Genomic DNA, 18746 nt, shown 5'->3' on the forward strand with positions numbered 1-18746 from the left:
TATGGGTTGAAATTTGTGTCAAGCGGTAAATTTCCGTTAGTTTGCGTACCCACAATCCATATTTATTTTAAAAATTTTAAAACTCCGCAGGGAATTAATTGAAATAAATTTATTATTTTTTCGAAACAATTGATCCTTTATTCAGCCAAAAATCATTACAGAATTGTGTTTATGAATTTATTTAAGTTAACAATAATAATAATTAACAGTCGAGGCGACTATAATATTAAAGAGAAAAATATAATAATTATATAATCAATCAGATTTAATTGGTATATCAATAACAATATCTTCATCAAAATCATTTTTGTATTTATCTAAATCATCTTGTGACATTTCAATACCGAAAAAAGTAGAAGTTTCGAATCCGCGCATTTTAAAACCCAAAAAACCTCCATAACCTTTTCTTCTTCGGTAAATTAATTCCAATCCATCAAGCGGAGCATTTAGATCTGGTAATGCTACAGGCTGTAAATCAATATAAGGAATAGTGTGTTGGGCCATGTCTAGATCATAACTAGTAGCTCGTATTTTAAGTTGTTCATTGGGATCTGAAAATTGCACGTTTTCATCTGGTGCTTTTATGGGATCATCCAATTTCCTCAAATTTAGATTACGCCTAAAATTAACCCTCGCGGTTTTGCGAATGCCGTAAAAATGCCGTAAATTTTCGGCATTTATACACATGCCGTAAATTTACCGTAATAATTTGGTAATAATATGGTTATATTGGCCAGTTTTTTTGCTGTACTTATACTGTAGAGTTACCAGATTATTATAGTAAAATTACTATAAAAATGCCGAACTTTTACCAAAAAAATGCCGTAAAAAAACTATAAAAATGCCGAACTTTTACCGAAAAAATGCTATATAAATACCGCAATAATGCGATAATTTTATAATAATAAAATCGTATTTTTTTGGTAATTATACCGTAGATATCCTGCGATTTTGACAGATTTATCCTGATATAATGAAAAATTGTAAAAATTTTGTATTTATTTTATATTTGCTTCTGCGGTTAAAATCATCGAAAATGTGCAAAGTGTAAAATTTTATATTTTATTCTATTAGTTCACACATTTCTTATTGAAACAAAAGAATGTAAGTGAAAATAAGAATCCGGGAAAATTGAGGTTTTCAATTTTCTTAAGTTTGTTTGTATAGATATAAATACAATTAGTACCAACTTTCGAATAAGCGATTTGGCATAATGGTTAACAGATCAGTCTTTGAATCATTAGGACCCGGGATCGAGCCCGCGAGTTGGCGGGTTTTTTTTTTTTTTTTTTTCATGACAGTTATTGTACATATAACCTTACAATGTTATATATAATTATATATAATTAAATAAAATTTTCTATAATTATATATAATTTTTGTTCCGGGTAGAACGGTTTAATGCTGCAAAAATGCCGAAAATATGCTGTATAATTACGGTTTTAATGCTGTTAAAATACCGTATTTTTTCTGTTTTATTACCGTAAATATTCTGAATTTTTTTCGTAAATTTTTGGTAGTAATGCGGCAAAAAAACTGGCCAAAATAACTTGAATAATACCATATTTATGCAGTATTTATACCGTATAATTCCGGTATTATTTCGGTATTTCCAAAACCGCGAGGGAACAAAAAAATAAAACTATAACTTTTTACAAAAGCAGCTAGCATACAATTCCGGCTTCGAAAGTTCAATTTAGGACCGTAGAATATCGGTAGAGAAGCCACCAAATCTATATGGGAATCCAGCATAGATTCCTACATGCCGTTTTTAAATGGAACCTCATGTGATTTTCTATAAAAATCCAACATAGTTTTGCGGAATTCGTCTTTGGTTGCGTTGTGCCACAAAAAAGAACTCGCTGCTCTCGGGTGCTAAGATCCTCACTCTTTTTTCAGTAACACAGCGCAACCAGTCAGCCAATTTTGGAACTAACCCGTACCATAATTTGTCATTTACCATCTTATATCATAAATAGCTATTTTATTATCTGATATTACCTGTCTCTATCGTATTCACTTGAACGACTTGGTGTATTTTCCCAATTTATCCAATTACTTTCAAAATCAGCATCATCGTCCTCCAAATCAACGGGATCTTTTAGTTTACCAGTTTTGTAATCAAACGGCCACGAAAAAATTTGTAATTCAACAGCTTTTGTTTTGCTGTTGTAAACAAAAGTAACTCCAACAACTAATTCACCCTTTAATGTTCTTAATCGATCGAAATTTATTGTTCTGCTATCATGGGTAATAAATTTGAAATCTAAATTATTGAATAATTTTCGTTGACCTTTTTTATTACTCATCACAAAACCACCATTGCCTGTTTCTTCATAAACAAATCGAGGCAATTTTTTCCATTTTGATGTCCCTGGTACTATTTCACCATAAGGTCCTAATTTGCTTTGCTCAATTTGAACATGGAACATATTATATTTATTGACAAAACGTACTCCAGTAACTACCCTAGTGTGTAATATCAAAAAATTAAAAAATAAAATTCTATGATAAATCCGAAACCCATGTAACAGAAATTTCTATGACAAGTTGCTGGTCAAGGCACTGATCACAATAATCTTTCGATAGATATGATATGGATTCACCCAAGACACAAGATAGTCTTGCACTTTCTCGGATATTTACCCTTTCTCGGTTGGGAGTTTCTCGGTGTGAGTTGTTTGGGGATAAAACCAATCGCAATTCTTAGTAAGGCTGTGTGAGTTACGGTTCGATGGTAGTAGTGCATACATGCACCCCGGGTCGAAAAATTTGATCTGATTTTAGTCTAACTGGACTGTATTTGGACTACTTGGTCGGTTATTGAACTTCGATAAAAATTTTAATCTGTTTTTGATCTACCCGGACTGAAAAATTTGACCTGATTTTAGTCTGATTGGACTACTTGATCTGATTTTGATCTTTTATGAAAATTTTAAGCTGTTTTCGACCTGCTATTTTAAAAAACAAACGCGTTACGAGCAGACTAAATTAGATTAATTCGTGAACTTTAAAAAACTTTAGTTCTGAAAATTTACAAGGACAAAACTAGATTAAATCATGGACTTATAAAATTTTTATTTATGGGCAATATTTATGAAAAAATATTAAGTTGCAGAATTGATTATGTTTTATTTACTATCTTTTGTTTAAAAATGTCGGCAGTTAATGAAAATTTGACAGCTTAATTTTTTAGTTGTCTTCATTGAATATTTATATCATATAATAAAAGTGATAAAACAACTCTTAAAACGTCAAGAATTTTCTCTTATTTACTGGATAAAATTTAAAATATTTTGGCATAAGAAAACATCAAAATTCTTGTGCTACGGAGAAAAATGTTGGCTCGAAATCTACCAATCTTTATTATGCTGTCGACTAAACTTGAAACAGAAAGTAAAGTATCCAAAAAATTACTATGCTCTTATAAAAAATTATTATGCTGCATCAAAATTTTTATAATGTATGGAAGTAATTGATATTGAAGCTCATCGATAAGTTTCTCGCGCGTAATAAGTAGTGTGATACAGTATAATCATTTTTTGTAAGAGCACGATAATTTTTTGGATGCTTTACTCCCTGTTTCAAGTTTTGTCGACAGCATTGTAAAAATTGGTAGGTTTCGAGCCAACATTTTTTCTCTGTGACATCTTATTATGGAAGCGCATTAGCATGTTTTAAATACCAAGAAAATCAAAATAAATTAATAAATCTAGATTATTATTATTATTATTATTTATATTTATAAAAAGTCCTGTATTTGTCCTTAAAAACAATTGAACACAGACCAATAATTATAATAAAAAAGTCTGTTTTTAGTCTAAACGCGATTTAAAACAGACTAAATATCATACGAAAATAAGTCTGATGTTAGCCTGGATAAGGAATAGTACGGGCAAAAACAGATTAAATTCTTATATAAAATAAATACGATTTATAAACTTGAATTAAAGGAAAAATATTTGAATTTATCATTTATTTTAAAACAGATCTAATTTTTTGACCCGGGCACCCTCTTCTACAGTCGAGTCGAAAAAAGAATAGACTTTTCTCCCACCATTTTTCTACAATTAAGTCATTACTGCGCATGCGCGTTAGTGCAAAGTCATGGACTTCATCATAGCGAAGTAGTGGGAGAAAAGCTCATTCTTTTGCAGACTAAACTATACTTTTTTTCTGCCTCTCCTTAACTAAATAGGATAGCGCTCTCTCACTTAGAGACGAACTTGTACGATTCAAATTAAGAGTAGGGTAGGTCAACCAGGAAAGGGTTAATGCCAGATTTTAAAGTAAGATTGTTGTAAGATTTGCGCATGATATTCTATAGAAGAACATTCAAAATGTTTTGTAGTAGTAAAGTTACCTACGCGTATCTTGAGCGAGTCTTGCAACATAAATTACTTGCAGAAACTAGCGAATGTCTTGCGGCAGATTCACGCAAGAAGTCATGTATTACACTCACTATATATCTCACTTCTATCTCTGTCATTTTACCCCAAGACCCTGTACCGTATGCCAATGGAAGGGGTAAAGTGGCAGAGACAAAAGTGAGATGTGTGGTCTGCAACAATATCCATAGTTATGAGGACGCGGATAATTAGAATGCTCGTGACCAGGCTTGGGCGAAATTGCTGTAAGATTGTTAGATGGTACATTATGGCAATATTTACATATTATTCTCAATGTCTGCATATTGTGGTATCAAACTGATTGTCCTAGTAGCAGTAGAGTTGACATCCTGTTCAGCGCAAATACACATACAAGTATAACAATAACGAAGAGCGTTCCAACCTTCTACTATAAGATTTTTCTTTCCCTCACAAGAATTCGCAGATTAGCCTAATACTTGGTTGTTGTCAAGAAGCTTAGCCCACTGAAACCGTCTATCAGAATTTTCATCCTGTAAATTAATTTATTTGATTATTGGATCTAATGTTGATTCAAATTAAGAATTTAAATTACCAGTTCACAGATAGATGCATGCCCGGTTCTGTAACAATCAAAAAGTACCCCATTGCAAGGCTTTGCATGACAATGTACTTTGCGTCTATCAAGCGAATCATACATTGTATAACATTTGTCGAGACGGGAATAATCGACACCATCGCAGGAGTCTGCACACCTACCATCACCTGCATTTGTGTGCATATCATTGACAATAACTCCTTGAAATAGACCCAAAAATTCCGAAAATGTTTTTTCTAAAAAAATTATTGTAAATAGTACACAAAATAATTAATCCTTTAATTTATGGAATAATAATGTAGAGTACGGTATTTCATTGAGCAATACCGTAAAATACTGTATTTTACAAAACATTATTCTGAAGTCTATTATTTTACGGAACAATACCGTAGGGTACACGGTATTTTAAGGAACAATGCTGTAAAATCTAAAATATTATGGATTAATACCGTAAAATACTGCATTTTACGAATTAGTACTGTGAACTACCACTTTTGTTAGTATATACTAACGGACCCAAATTACGGTAAATTACGGTAAAACCACCGTAAATTACGGTAATCAACCGTAAAATACCAATTTACCGTAAATTACGGTGGATTTACCGTAATTTACGGTGGTTTTACCGTAATTTACGGTGGATTTACTGTAAAATACGGAAATACGGTAATCCACCGTAAATTACGGTAATTCGGTAATCCACCCGAATTTTTTTATGGTAGATTTATCGTATTCGACGGTAAATTTACGGTATACCCGCCGTAATTTACGGTAATCCGCCGTAAAGTACCGATTAACCGTAAATTACGGTGGATTTACCGTAATTTACGGTAAATCTACTCGAATTTTACGGTATTCTACGGTAGATTTACGGTAAAAATACCGTAAATTTACGGTAACTCAGGTCTGCTAGGGATAGTTTTGTAACATACCGTTTTTTACGGCAGTAGGCCGTATTCTGTAAAGTATGATACTTTACAGAACGGCACCGGAATTTACCTGAATACCGTGAGTTACCGTAATGTACGCTCGACCGTAAGTTAAAATACTTACAGCAGTTAACAGTAAATTTCGATAATTTCCCATAGATTTTGGTAATTTACCATAACTTTGATCCATTAAGATCATAAATGAATTTTTAACTTCCCGCTAAGAAAATTGTAAATTTTCAAAAATTTGGGAAGTTATTGGTTTCGGTCCGATTTACGAAAATCGAATTTCCATCAGATGTCGACGTTTCGAGGTCCTAGGAAGCTATCCTGACTAATTTCACGATGATGTCCGAGTGTATGTATGTGTGTACGTACGTACGTATGTATGTATGTAAATATTCATAACTCTTGAACGGATGAACCGATTTTGATCGTCGAGGTGTCATTCGACGCGGTTTGTTAATGTCTTGAAGCCGTAAAAATTTGAACTCAATCGGTAGCGTGCGTTCAGAGATATTTCAAAAATAAAATTTTTTCGAAAATGTTTTATTTGGATAACTTTTAATTTGCTCGATGGATCGATTCCAAAATCTAATCAGCTCTAAAACTCTATAAGCCGCGTTGAATGCCACCTTAACCATCAAAATCGGTTCATTCGTTCAAGAGAAACCGTTGACGAAAGAATTCAAAAAAAAATTTTTCCTTGGTTTTTTTGAAATTTCTCAAAAACGGCTAAATAAATCAATTTCAAAATTTGATCAGCTTCAGAACTTGATAAAACGTGTCGATTGCCACCCCAACCATCAAAATCGGTTAATTCGTTCGCGATATATCGTGGGAGAAAGAAATGCTAAAAAATGGTTTTTTACAAAACAATGGCATACAAAAGTATCTGCGAGCTCGAAGAGCTCGAAAATGTATTCACAATAATGTTTTCGAACTCAACGAGCTCGAAAACAGCGGGAAGTTTTGGGGCTGGCCCGCAGGGTCAACTGACAGACTGATTTTTTTTCTTACCACGAATATGTTCTGGTGGATCACAGCGCATGAACGTATCTACAGTTTCTCTAAACGCCTTTTTTGTTGCTAAAATATATTCTTCTGAATGTAAAATAGCGCGTGCTGTAATTTTTTTAACGTCTTCCGATGACTTGAGACTCAGAATATACCCTCTAAGCTCAGATAAAACTAAAGATTGATGTAATTTACGCAGTCGTAATTGTTCAAAACTTTCTACTTCACAATAATATGGAAGTTTATCCTGTGAACAATTCATTAATTAAAAAAACAAAAATATTAAATTTTCAAACAGAGTATTTTTTAAAAAATACCTTGGCAATGCGAGTGGGAAAATTCTTGTCAGCACTATCGCCTACGTAAGTTTTGTACAGCTGGCTAAGAGTCTCAGGCAAATCACCCAGATCATTTTTTTCATCATCCGTTAAGTCTTTGGTTCCATATTGTTCCCAAGCTTTATCAATTTTTCCAATCAGTTTTTCAAGTCCCTTATAATCTTCATCCGTTACAGACAAATGCGGAGTTTTCGTAAAATATTTATTAATTACTTTTGCAGAATTTTTATCATTATCAATTTTCAATTGATCCAATTGTTGGCTGGCAGTTTCATCCGAAGAACTCTCAGTAACGAATGATATTATTTCATCAATATTGTCAAATGAATGCAAGTCAAATGCTTCTAGCATTAAAATTGATGAGCAAATTACCAAAATACTAAATAAATACATTTCGTCTTTATAAGACATTTTTGTTGGAAACTAAAGAAAATTTACAATGTAAACTGGCCGCATAAAGGAATATCACCTTCGTTTTAAAAGATTTTTTATCAGCTGATAATACTTGGCCAATTTATTCTATCGTTTTTCGAAGCCGAATATTTATTACCGTATGTCTTATCGATGTCTTCGTCCATAACTTGCTGCGTAAGGCAATGTTTTATCTATATAATTATAAGTGATAGTAGAGTTTAAAAAAAGTGAAAATACTTATGAAACATACTTTGTATTTATTTAAATTTTATAAAAATATATTTTTGAATGTTTTTCTTATGAATCTTCTGTTATAATTGATAATAAGTTACTGAAATTCAAAAATGATAATGTGATAACTTTATACTAAACGATAAAAATTAGAATTAACATTGATATGACTATCTTATATGACCTTCAAAAAAATGGATAATAACACCGGCACACAAAAAAAAATAAGTTCTCTGTACTTTTGACGGGACCGATTTATTCCCATGTATTTTGACCCGCTGAATCCGAATCCGAGGTCCGTTTAACCCGTACACCCTCAGATTTTTAGAAAACTTTAAAAAACCTCAAAAATACACAAAAATCGACCGTTTTTTAAATTTATAAATTTTTTTAACCCTAACTAAGCATGATTTTTATGTATTTCGGTACTCTACATACTAACTTGAAGTTTATTTAAAACATTAGCCATTTAAAGTCTGAGTAAATTCCAAAAAACCCCAAAAAATTGCAAAAAAGCAAAAAAATTCTTAGTGTTGTGATGAAAAAAATTTTTTGAAGCATATTAAAATTTTTTTGTTTTAGGCCAAAATATTTTTTATATATGTATATATCACAGATCGAACAATATGATTTCTTTTATTTATTTCGATTTAAAAAATGATTTTTGTTATACCAAATTTTATTTTTTTCGATTTTTTGGGAATTTTTGCCATTTATTTAAAATTTTAGAGATGTCTGAGCCACGGATGTTCGAGAATTATATGTGACAGATAAACATACATAAAAATAATTATTTATTTAGCCCTATAAAATTTTTTTCATCACAATACTAAGAATTTTTTTGCTTTTTTGCAATTTTTTGGGGTTTTTTGGAATTTACTCAGACTTTAAATGGCTAATGTTTTAAATAAACTTCAGGTTAGTATGTGGAGGACCGAAATACATAAAAATCATGCTTAGTTAGGGTTAAAAAAATTTACAAATTTAAAAAACGGTCGATTTTTGTGTATTTTTGAGGTTTTTTAAAGTTTTCTAAAAATCTGGGGGTGTACGGGTTAAACGGACCTCGGATTCGGATTCAGCGGGTCAAAATACATGGGAATAAATCGGTCCCGTCAAAAGTACAGAGAACTTATTTTTTTTTGTGTGCTGGTGTAATTAGAGCTTGTGGGTACTCATTCTACAGGAAATATCCTGCTGAACACTTCTATGCCTTTAAAATCTCAAAAAAATACATTTTGACTTATTTTTAGAAAATATCCCACTATATCCACTATATCAAAGGGAAATATTTAAAATAAGTCCAGCTTATGTTGACCGGCAGTTTCATCCGAAGAACTCTCAGTAATAAATGATATTCCCGGGAAAAAATGTTTTTATAAAATTTTATAGAATAATATAAAATTTTATACAATTTTGTAAGATTTTATAAGATTTTACAGCAAAATTTTATAAAAATGCATACAATTTTATGATATTTTATACAATTTTATAAAATCTTATAAAATTTTATAAAAGTCAATGATATTTTATAAAGTAAGATCTGAGTAAGGAACGTAATAAATTAATGTAATTTTATAAAATCGGATGACATTTTATAAAATATAATAGAATTTTATAAAGTTTTACACAATTGCATAAAATTATATAATATTTTATATAATTTTATAAGACTGTAGAGCGAAATTTTATAGAATATCATATAATTTTAGATAATTTTATCAAATTTCATAGAATTTTATAAAATTTTATAAAATTTCATATGGTAAGATCTTAAAAGGGAAGTAAAAATTAGATAAAATTTGATATAATTGTATGAAATTTTATAAAATTGTATAAACTCTTATACGATTTCACAAAATTATATAAAATTTTATACAATTTTATAAAGTAATTCCTTAGAAGGGAAGTAATATTTAGATGAAATTTTATAAAATTTTATAAAGTTGTATACGATTTCATCAAATTATATGCAATCTTATAAAATCTTATACAAATTTATACAATTTTATAAAGTAAGATCTCAAAAGGGAAGTAATAATTAGATAAAATTTTCGATAATTGGATGAAATTTTATAAAATTATATAAAATTTTATAATATTTCATAAAACTTTAGTGAATTTGATGTCACTATTGCATCTAGTGTAGGGTAGCATTTTGTAGAATTTGATAAAATTTCACACAATTTTATAAAGTTTATTACAAATTATTATAAAAATTGTTCGAAATTCAAAGTAAATATATAAAATTTTCAAAAGCGATAAAAAAAAATTTCATTTTTGCGGGCAAAATATGGTTACAAACAAATATGAAAATTATATTATAAAAAATATAATTGATTACCTAAATATATACAGGGTACCCGCAGAAAAATGTAGAAAAAATAAAAACATTCTGAATATTAAATAAAATTGATTTTATTAAAATTATTTGTAAGTTATTTACATTAAGAAAAATTATATTTTACACAATTATTGGATGCAAAGGAAGATAAAAAAGTTTTTAATAGTTTTTATCATAATACAAAAGTCTTTAATATTTTTCGACCGGCACTCGATTCTTGAAAAAGTTTAACGAAAAAAATTAAAAATAATGCTCAATAATATCTACAAAAGTAATTTTGGGATGGTTTTAATAGATTTAAAAAAAAAAAATTTTTTTTATAAAATTTTAGAAGTACCTCGTTTTGCCTACCCCCGCTACCCCTTTCTCTTACGTATTTATATATTACGTGATGTGATAATTTTGAATTTACATATATTTTTTTTTTAACTCATGTTGAATAAAGAAAATATTTTACTGATAAGAAAAATTTCTTGTCGACCGCAGTAATTATTGTAATTACACGTAATCGTCTTTGTCTACCGACTTTGTATGTAAATTATACGCACATGCAAGTAAAAAAAAATTACAATAATTTTTTTTTAATTTATATAAAAATAATTTAATTAAATTTTGATTATCCGTTTTCCCTTTCGACAATTAAAAATATTTAAGGTACGACTTTAATTATTATATTTACCCGCAGTTTCTTTGTAACCTTTTCTCTGAAAAAATATTTTTATAAAATTTTGCTGTAAAATCTTATAAAATCATTCAAAATTTTATAAAATTGTTTAAAATTTTATATTATTTTATAAAATTTTATAAAAACATTTTTTCCCGGGTAATGTTTTCAAACTTTTATTTTGTCAACTAGCAATTCAAATTAAATCGTCGTTACTCAAGGAAAAGTTCAAAGGTTTTGCCATTAATCCAAACATATAAATCAATAAATTTAATTAATTTTAAAATTTTATGTCCATTAAACAATCGATAGTTGAATTATTCAAATCTTTTTATTATATATAATATTATATATATTATATATATAATTATAAATTAATACTATGAAATATGGCTGATAAGAATTCATGAGTAATCATAAATACAGCCACGAATTTTTTTAAGCTACAAGTGACTAATAGACGAGCGGAGCAGACTACGATTCTTCAATAACAAAAGTTCAGCAGCATCGAGGTTGGACATTAATTGGATGGGTAACCCACCCCGGAAAAAAAAATCTGTCTATCGGTCGACCCCGTGGGCCACCCCTAAAACTTCCCGCTGTTTTCGAGCTCCTTGAGCTCTAAAACTTTGTCGTGAATACATTTTCGAGCTCTTCGAGCTCGAAAATACTTTTGTGTGCCTTTCTTTTCGAAAAAAATAGTTTTTTACCATTTTTTCTCCTACGATATCTCTCAAACGAATAAACCGATTGAGACGGTTGAGGTGGCAATCGACGCGTTTTGTCAAGTTCTAAAGCTGATCGAATTTTGAATTCGATTTATTGAGTCATTTTTGAGATATTTCAAAAAAAATAAAAAAAAATTTTTTTTTAATTCTTTCGACAACGGTTTCTCTTGAACGAAGTCCATTTTGGAATCAATACATCGAGCAGATTAAAATTTTTGAAAAAATTTTATTTTTTGAATATCTCCGAACGAGCTCTACCGATCAAGCTCAATTTCTCGAGTTATTGGAATTAACGAACCGCTTCAAACGTGGCCTGAAAAAGCTAAATCGGTTCATCCGTTCAGAAGTTACAGAATATTCACTTAATAGTAGAATTAAATTGATAAATTTGTCTTAATAATGGACTTCGAATAAATATTTAAACGATTTGTTACTGTGTCCGAAAAATTTTTGTCGACGGTGTATTTTCCAAAGTTCATATAAATTTCCGTATCAATTTTTTTGGTAATCAGATAAATGAAAAAATTAAAAAAAAAAAAAATACTTAAACCATTTACGACTTGAAAAATAAATTCATTTCTTCATCCAATTGCTCTTATCATTGCATCACTACCAAAAAAAAAAATTCCAATGATAAATCCACAATTAGAACAAGCTTTCAACGAAATCAATAAAAACCAAGAACAGTGACTTCCACGTATGCATTAAAAAATTCAATTAACGTCCACTTAAAGTCATTAAATTAATTACTATTATTTTTGTAACCTAATGACTCTAATGACCTTCAAATAAATAGACTAGGTTACACCCAAGACGTCAATCAATTAATTTTATCTTTATAAAATTTTTAACAAATAGTGAAATCTAATACCAAACGACTTTTGCTTTAAATAATTAATTAATTTATTACAAACAATAATTAAAATTGATACATTTTACTTTATAATATTAAATACAAATATTTAGTTCCTTTAAAAAACAAAGTTTAATTTGTGAAGAATTGTGCTACCACAATAATTGCGATAATTGTTATGAGGGAAGCTTGCAACGAATTGCCGAAACTTTTGTATTGTGACAAATCTGCTTGAGGTGGCGGAAGTTTTGCATACAACGAACGCATATTGACACTCAGTACAACGCTATTGTCTAATTTTTTAATGACCTCAGCTCTCATTTTTGGATTAGTCTCGATTTGATAGAGGCCGACTGCCGGGGTGTCACTAGTTTTCAGCAAACCGTTGATCGATTTTATGAGATCCTCATTGTTACTTGCTGACAATATTTTACCCACGTGTACTGGCTTGGTTGTTTCTAATTTGTCTACGTTGTAAACTAATGCCTGTAATTACGTAAATTATTATTTATTTCGTGGATCACTAAAAAGCAAGTTACTGATTCAGGGAGGGAGGGATGCTACAATTGTCAAAAACCCTGATCAAACAACTGAATTCGATCGAATTGAACAGAATTAAATTTTCTATTCTATTTTATTCAGATAAATTCTGTTAATTCGGTATCTAACTTAAAATGAATTCTGTCTAATTCGGCAGGAAAACCAGAATTTGTCCAAATTAAAACGAATTTAAATAATTCTATTCAGTTTAATTCTGATTAATTCGAAAATCACTTTCCAATTTCTGGATCTGAATCCGAATTAAACTGAATTAAAACGAATTTGAAATTTTTAAATCGGTTTTATTCTGCTTAATTTAAATTCAAATTTTCAATTCAGTTGAATTCTGTTTTGCGGAATTCGACAGAATATAACAGAATAAAAATTTTTAATTCTGTCGAATTCAGTTGTTTAATCAGGAGGCTCTTCCCTGTTTAGAAAATCTCATAGAATCCATTAGATTCTCATAAATTCCTACAGAAATGTTCTAAGAATTAATGAGTTCTATGAGAAGTGCTATAGTTAAGTATACGGCCTTATACACACAGCTATAAGAATCTACCGGATTTTTTAAGAAGGGTTATAGAAATCCACATTGAAATCTAGATACCTACAGTTTCCACCAGGGATTTCTATAGAAATCTACATTTTTCTGTATCGATTTCCACATTCAATATATTGTACCTTATCAGAGAAATCCATGTAGAATTATGTGGGAATCCATTGAAATCCATAAAGGAAATTAGGAATATACATAAGAATCCATGGGAATCAACATAGAAAAGCATGGATTTTTATAGAAATCCCTGCACGAAGGCATAAGTACTTGAATCCCTACATGGGAAACTACGAATACATGGATCCCACAAAAGGATTTCAGACCAGAAATTGTGATTACCTGAGTTCTTATACAAAAAATACAAACAAGAACTCGAATGTCCTAATTTCCATGTTGGAAATCCATATGGAAACTCGGGTACCTAGAATTCTATTGAGAAATTCTATATATATGGTAAGTCTATGTAAAACCTATCTAGTTCCATGGAAAACCACGTATTCTATATCAGAATCTAAGCCGGATTTTTGTTTGGATTTTTTTGAATGAGCTAATTTTAGGATAATCCCGATTAAAAACTCAGATCGAAACCGATCCTGAGAAAAAATAATTTAAGTCCTTGTAGATCTTAAATTTAGAATCGACTTCGGAAGATCTCTGACGATTTACGTGAATTTCGCAAACGTCCTTAAATCTGCTAGAAGTTCCGTAGATCTAATTTTTTGAAATAATCAGATCTCCGCAGACCTACTGGAGATCAACTCTAAATTATTTTTTCTTGGGATTAAAAATTAAATATTAATATTATCATCCGATTAGATCCATTTGAACTTCATCGGAATTTGCGAGGGCACTGTGACTTCGTTCCGATAGACTGATTGAAACCGATCGACTTTCAATCAATTCCAATCAGAGTTCTTAATCCGGAAACTACATTTTAAGTCCACCAAGATAGTAAGTTTCTGCCAATCATTACCTCCCACTCTCCGAAAACTAGTCTGATTGTACGCCGTTGCTACACACTATCATTTTAAAAGCCAATAATTTTCGACGGCAACTTACTTTCTGGGAAGACTTATTTTGGTTGACTGGGGTTGTTTGAAACAACTATTAAAACTTATATTCCTTACCTGATATAAGCAGTCACCGTAATAAACAGCAGATACATAATGCGTTTCACCAGCAACAGGGTATCTTAGAACAACATTTTCATCAATGAGAACATTGTAACCTATATCTTCAAACTTTTTGTCCCAATTAATGATCGTCATTGATTCGGGAAGGGCTAATTTTCCAACTGTGCGACAAATTCTTACTTCAACTCTTTTATACTTCTCATTACGATACTCTTTACTGATTCCAAAGTCTTTTTTTTCCAAATTACACTCGAATGCCTCCAAGCCTTCGTGATCATCAAGATGGCTGCTGTCCCGAGAGTTTAACTTCTCAAATGGGCACTTCGATGCGGATTTTTCACTATCAACTATAGTACGTAGAGTTACTTTTTGGTAATCTTCATCAGACTCTGGGAAGTATTCCATTTCAACTGGGTCTGCTCTCGGAAGAGATGAAATAATGACAGCTTCGTCGAATTTGAATTGTGTTATGTCGAAAGTGTCTCCTGGTACCAATTGAGCCCATTTTTTAGCAGTTAATGCTTTATCTGGCTTAACTACTTTATCTGGCTTAACTTCTTTATCTGGCTTAGCTAATTTATCTGGTAATTCTGGTAGTTTTATCAATTCAAAATCTCTGACTGCATCGCTTTCCATATGATCGAAAATATCGCTCTGATTTTTTGGTTGAAAGCTTTCAAATTTAAGAAGAGAAGTTTGTAATTTTTCCAAATATTCTTTAGTCCAGGTTTCAAGTTTTGTGTTGTTTGTTGCGGATATTAGGGGTCCCGTGAAAGTAGGATTCTTACTTGGATAATTGATCAGATGCTGTTTAGATTCCTTCGCTATTTCCGTTTCATAAATGTAAATCTGTAATTAAATTTAAGGGTAGAAAAATTAAAAACGTAAATAAAACTAAGGACTGCCATTTCATAGAAACTTAAACCACTCCTAGATTTAAAGATAATCAAGTAACCAGGGGTAGATTTTTTCCGGAGGTGCTTTCAACGAACAGGCACCATTCGTATGTGGGATATAATCAACAACCACGATGAATACAACTTCTTCGGACTAACACTCCTTCCATCTCAGGAAATAGAGAGACTCTGGTCAGGATGCGACGGAATAGTAGTACCCATCTTCCGGAAGTGCTTTCAACGAACAGGCACCATTCGTATGTGGGATATAATCAACAACCACGATGAATACAATTTCTTCGGACTAATACTCCTTCCATCTCAGGAAATAGAGAGACTCTGGTCAGGATGCGACGGAATAGTAGTACACATCTTCCGGAAGTGCTTTCAACGAACAGGCACCATTCGTATGTGGGATATAATCAACAACCACGATGAATACAACTTCTTCGGACTAATACTCCTTCCATCTCAGGAAATAGAGAGACTCTGGTCAGGATGCGACGGAATAATAGTACACATCTTCCGGAGGTGCTTTCAACGAACAGGCACCATTCGTATGTGGGATATAATCAACAACCACGATGAATACAACTTCTTCGGACTAATACTCCTTCCATCTCAGGAAATAGAGAGACTCTGGTCAGGATGCGACGGAATAGTAGTACACATCTTCCGGAAGTGCTTTCAACGAACAGGCACCATTCGTATGTGGGATATAATCAACAACCACGATGAATACAACTTCTTCGGACTAATACTCCTTCCATCTCAGGAAATAGAGAGACTCTGGTCAGGATGCGACGGAATAGTAGTACACATCTTCCGGAAGTGCTTTCAACGAACAGGCACCATTCGTATGTGGGATATAATCAACAACCACGATGAATACAACTTCTTCGGACTAATACTCCTTCCATCTCAGGAAATAGAGAGACTCTGGTCAGGATACGACGGAATAGTAGTACACATCTTCCGGAAGTGCTTTCAACGAACAGGCACCATTCGTATGTCGGATATAATCAACAACCACGATGAATACAACTTCTTCGGACTAATACTCCTTCCATCTCAGGAAATAGAGAGACTCTGGTCAGGATACGACGGAATAGTAGTACACATCTTCCGGAAGTGCTTTCAACGAACAGGCACCATTCGTATGTGGGATATAATCAACAACCACGACGAATACAACTTCTTCGGACTAATACTCCTTCCATCTCAGGAAATAGAGAGACTTCTGTAGGAGTGAAGTTGAAAAGGTCCACCCGTGGCCCCAGTTAAAATATTATCGTTTAAAAAACCCTCTTAAACTATTAATTTCATTTTCTTACCTGTGCCAAACAATTTCCTTTAGAAATTGACGAAACATAATGAGTCTCACTGTCCCGCTTAGCTCTCACAATGGCAGTTAGATTCCCGAAATAGTGAATATCAGATCTTTTAGCTGGCAAATCTTCTTCATTAATAACTTTGACATTTTCTTTAATTCTTTCTTCCTTTATATTACACAGCTCGAACAAAATACAAGTGTAATTAGTGTTCAAGTATTTATTATCAATATTAAATGCACCCCGTTTGATAGAGTCTGCTTCGAAGGATTTAAACACACGATTTTTTTCATTTTTATTGTTAAAATAAAAATTATCTGTATGAACTGCTGGATCAAGAACTGAATCTAGCGGCTCCGAGCAGATGAATTGTCTCATTCCCCATTTTGGTGGATAATGAATTACTTCAGTCAATTTTTTATAAATATCTGGATATTTTTCACGGTCATTGATAATATTACCCAATACCTTTGCTGTATTTCTATCAGTATTTTGCCTATTAACAGTGGCACCAATTGCTACATCTTTCAAAGGAACGGGTTGTTTTCCTTCACCTTCGATTATTAACAAAGACACGATTATAAATAAATTTGATATGATCACTAGTTTACTAGAAGGAACCATTTTTAAGAATATTGAACTATACTGTGGAATTTTTTAAACTACCGGCTTTTTATAACCAAAAAAAATTTAATGGAGGGGGCACGGAAAGGATGAAGTAGGCTCGGGAATTTTTAAAAGTGTCAGTAGATCGCGGGTTTTTATTGGACGTTATTAATGGTATCAATGGCAGTCGTGATGATTAATGTAATTAACGAAGTGTTCTAAGTAACTTTAAAAATATGGCCTATTTAATATTGCCTTGGGGTTTTTTAATGATGCTCTTAATGATAATGGATGCTAAGCAAAGGTAGGAAACTATAAAATATATTGAAGAATATTATGAAATAAAATATTTGTTAAAATAAAATATATATCCCTTCCAAAGATATCTATGTAGAAATCTAGTTCAAATCTCATGTGAATTCCCACATGGCGTTTGATGGATTCCCATATGATTTCTTATAGGAATCCAGCTTTGATTCTTACCTAATTTTCCATGGGTATTGGCACCACCCCAAATCCATAAGGGATTCTGGTATACATTCTTATGGGAATGTTCTCAATGATTTCCTATGGGAATCCGCATTACGTGAAAATCTAGATGGGAATATAGTTCAGATTTTTGTACATATTTCAAATATATATTAAGTATAAAAAAAATTAAATTTCGAAATATACGCGTATCAATTGATATTTATAATCTCTTAAGTGGTATTTTTAAACAATTACGATTCCAAAGAGGATTCTTCACACAGAAATTTAGGTAGGAAAGAGACGGTCAATTGAACCACACATTTGTGATGAAATTCAATACAAAATTTGTATTAAAATTTCAACACAAAATTCGAGTAATTTAAGAAGTAACTTCAACACTTTTTAAATGTTAATGGTGACACAAAAAAACTTTTATTTTTGTACCATGGATTATTTTTAGGTTATCAAAATTGTGAACAATTATTATTTAACACTGAACTATTTTGTGATAGTAAACATGATCCTAAAGTTAGCAGATAGTTAACAATTTTCGAATTTTTTTATCAACAAATCAATTACAGAAAAAAAAAAAAAAAAAAAAATGCGCATGTAGAAAAGTAAAAAATCTGTCTATCGGTTGACCCTGCGGGCCAGCCCCAAAACTTCCCCCTGTTTTCGAGCTCCTCGAGCTCAAAAACTTGTTATGGATACATTTTCGAGCTCGAAA

The 18746-nt window shown here is 31.3% G+C and overlaps 2 protein-coding genes across 4 annotated transcripts; both read right to left on the reverse strand.

The window, feature by feature from the left end:
• Nucleotides 1-137: 137 nt before the first annotated feature.
• Nucleotides 138-7705, reverse strand: LOC130674410 (uncharacterized). Of its 3 annotated transcripts, none has more exons than XM_057479731.1 (6): nucleotides 7229-7705; nucleotides 6915-7158; nucleotides 4963-5201; nucleotides 4671-4900; nucleotides 2002-2469; nucleotides 138-468 (listed from the first exon to the last, which is right to left on the reverse strand). In XM_057479731.1, exons 1-4 carry the CDS (start codon nucleotides 7658-7660, stop codon nucleotides 4835-4837), a joined length of 981 nt encoding a protein of 326 aa, XP_057335714.1. In that variant the 5' UTR covers nucleotides 7661-7705; the 3' UTR covers nucleotides 138-468; nucleotides 2002-2469; nucleotides 4671-4834. The 3 variants fall into 3 exon arrangements, with proteins under 3 accessions (XP_057335714.1, XP_057335713.1, XP_057335712.1); XM_057479730.1 differs by having other exon boundaries at nucleotides 138-551; XM_057479729.1 differs by having other exon boundaries at nucleotides 138-2469.
• Nucleotides 7706-12521: 4816 nt separating this feature from the next.
• Nucleotides 12522-17775, reverse strand: LOC130674399 (uncharacterized). Its single transcript, XM_057479715.1, has 3 exons — nucleotides 16946-17775; nucleotides 14710-15564; nucleotides 12522-12969 (listed from the first exon to the last, which is right to left on the reverse strand). The coding sequence occupies exons 1-3, from the start codon at nucleotides 17564-17566 to the stop codon at nucleotides 12616-12618; spliced, it is 1830 nt and encodes a 609-aa protein (XP_057335698.1). The 5' UTR covers nucleotides 17567-17775; the 3' UTR covers nucleotides 12522-12615.
• Nucleotides 17776-18746: the final 971 nt, after the last annotated feature.

This window comes from Microplitis mediator, chromosome 9, assembly GCF_029852145.1.
Source record: "Microplitis mediator isolate UGA2020A chromosome 9, iyMicMedi2.1, whole genome shotgun sequence".
Lineage (NCBI taxonomy): Eukaryota > Metazoa > Arthropoda > Insecta > Hymenoptera > Braconidae > Microplitis > Microplitis mediator.

Coding starts and splice junctions, on each gene's coding strand:
- LOC130674410 (XM_057479731.1), bottom strand. CDS start 7,660: ATGTCTTATAAAGACGAAATGTATTTATTTAGTATTTTGGTAATTTGC. Junction 7,159..7,228: donor TTCCCACTCGCATTGCCAAG/GTATTTTTTAAA, acceptor AATTGTTCACAG/GATAAACTTCCATATTATTG. Junction 4,901..4,962: donor ATGCATCTATCTGTGAACTG/GTAATTTAAATT, acceptor ATTAATTTACAG/GATGAAAATTCTGATAGACG.
- LOC130674399 (XM_057479715.1), bottom strand. CDS start 17,566: ATGGTTCCTTCTAGTAAACTAGTGATCATATCAAATTTATTTATAATC. Junction 15,565..16,945: donor AAGGAAATTGTTTGGCACAG/GTAAGAAAATGA, acceptor ATTTAATTACAG/ATTTACATTTATGAAACGGA. Junction 12,970..14,709: donor ACGGTGACTGCTTATATCAG/GTAAGGAATATA, acceptor ACGTAATTACAG/GCATTAGTTTACAACGTAGA.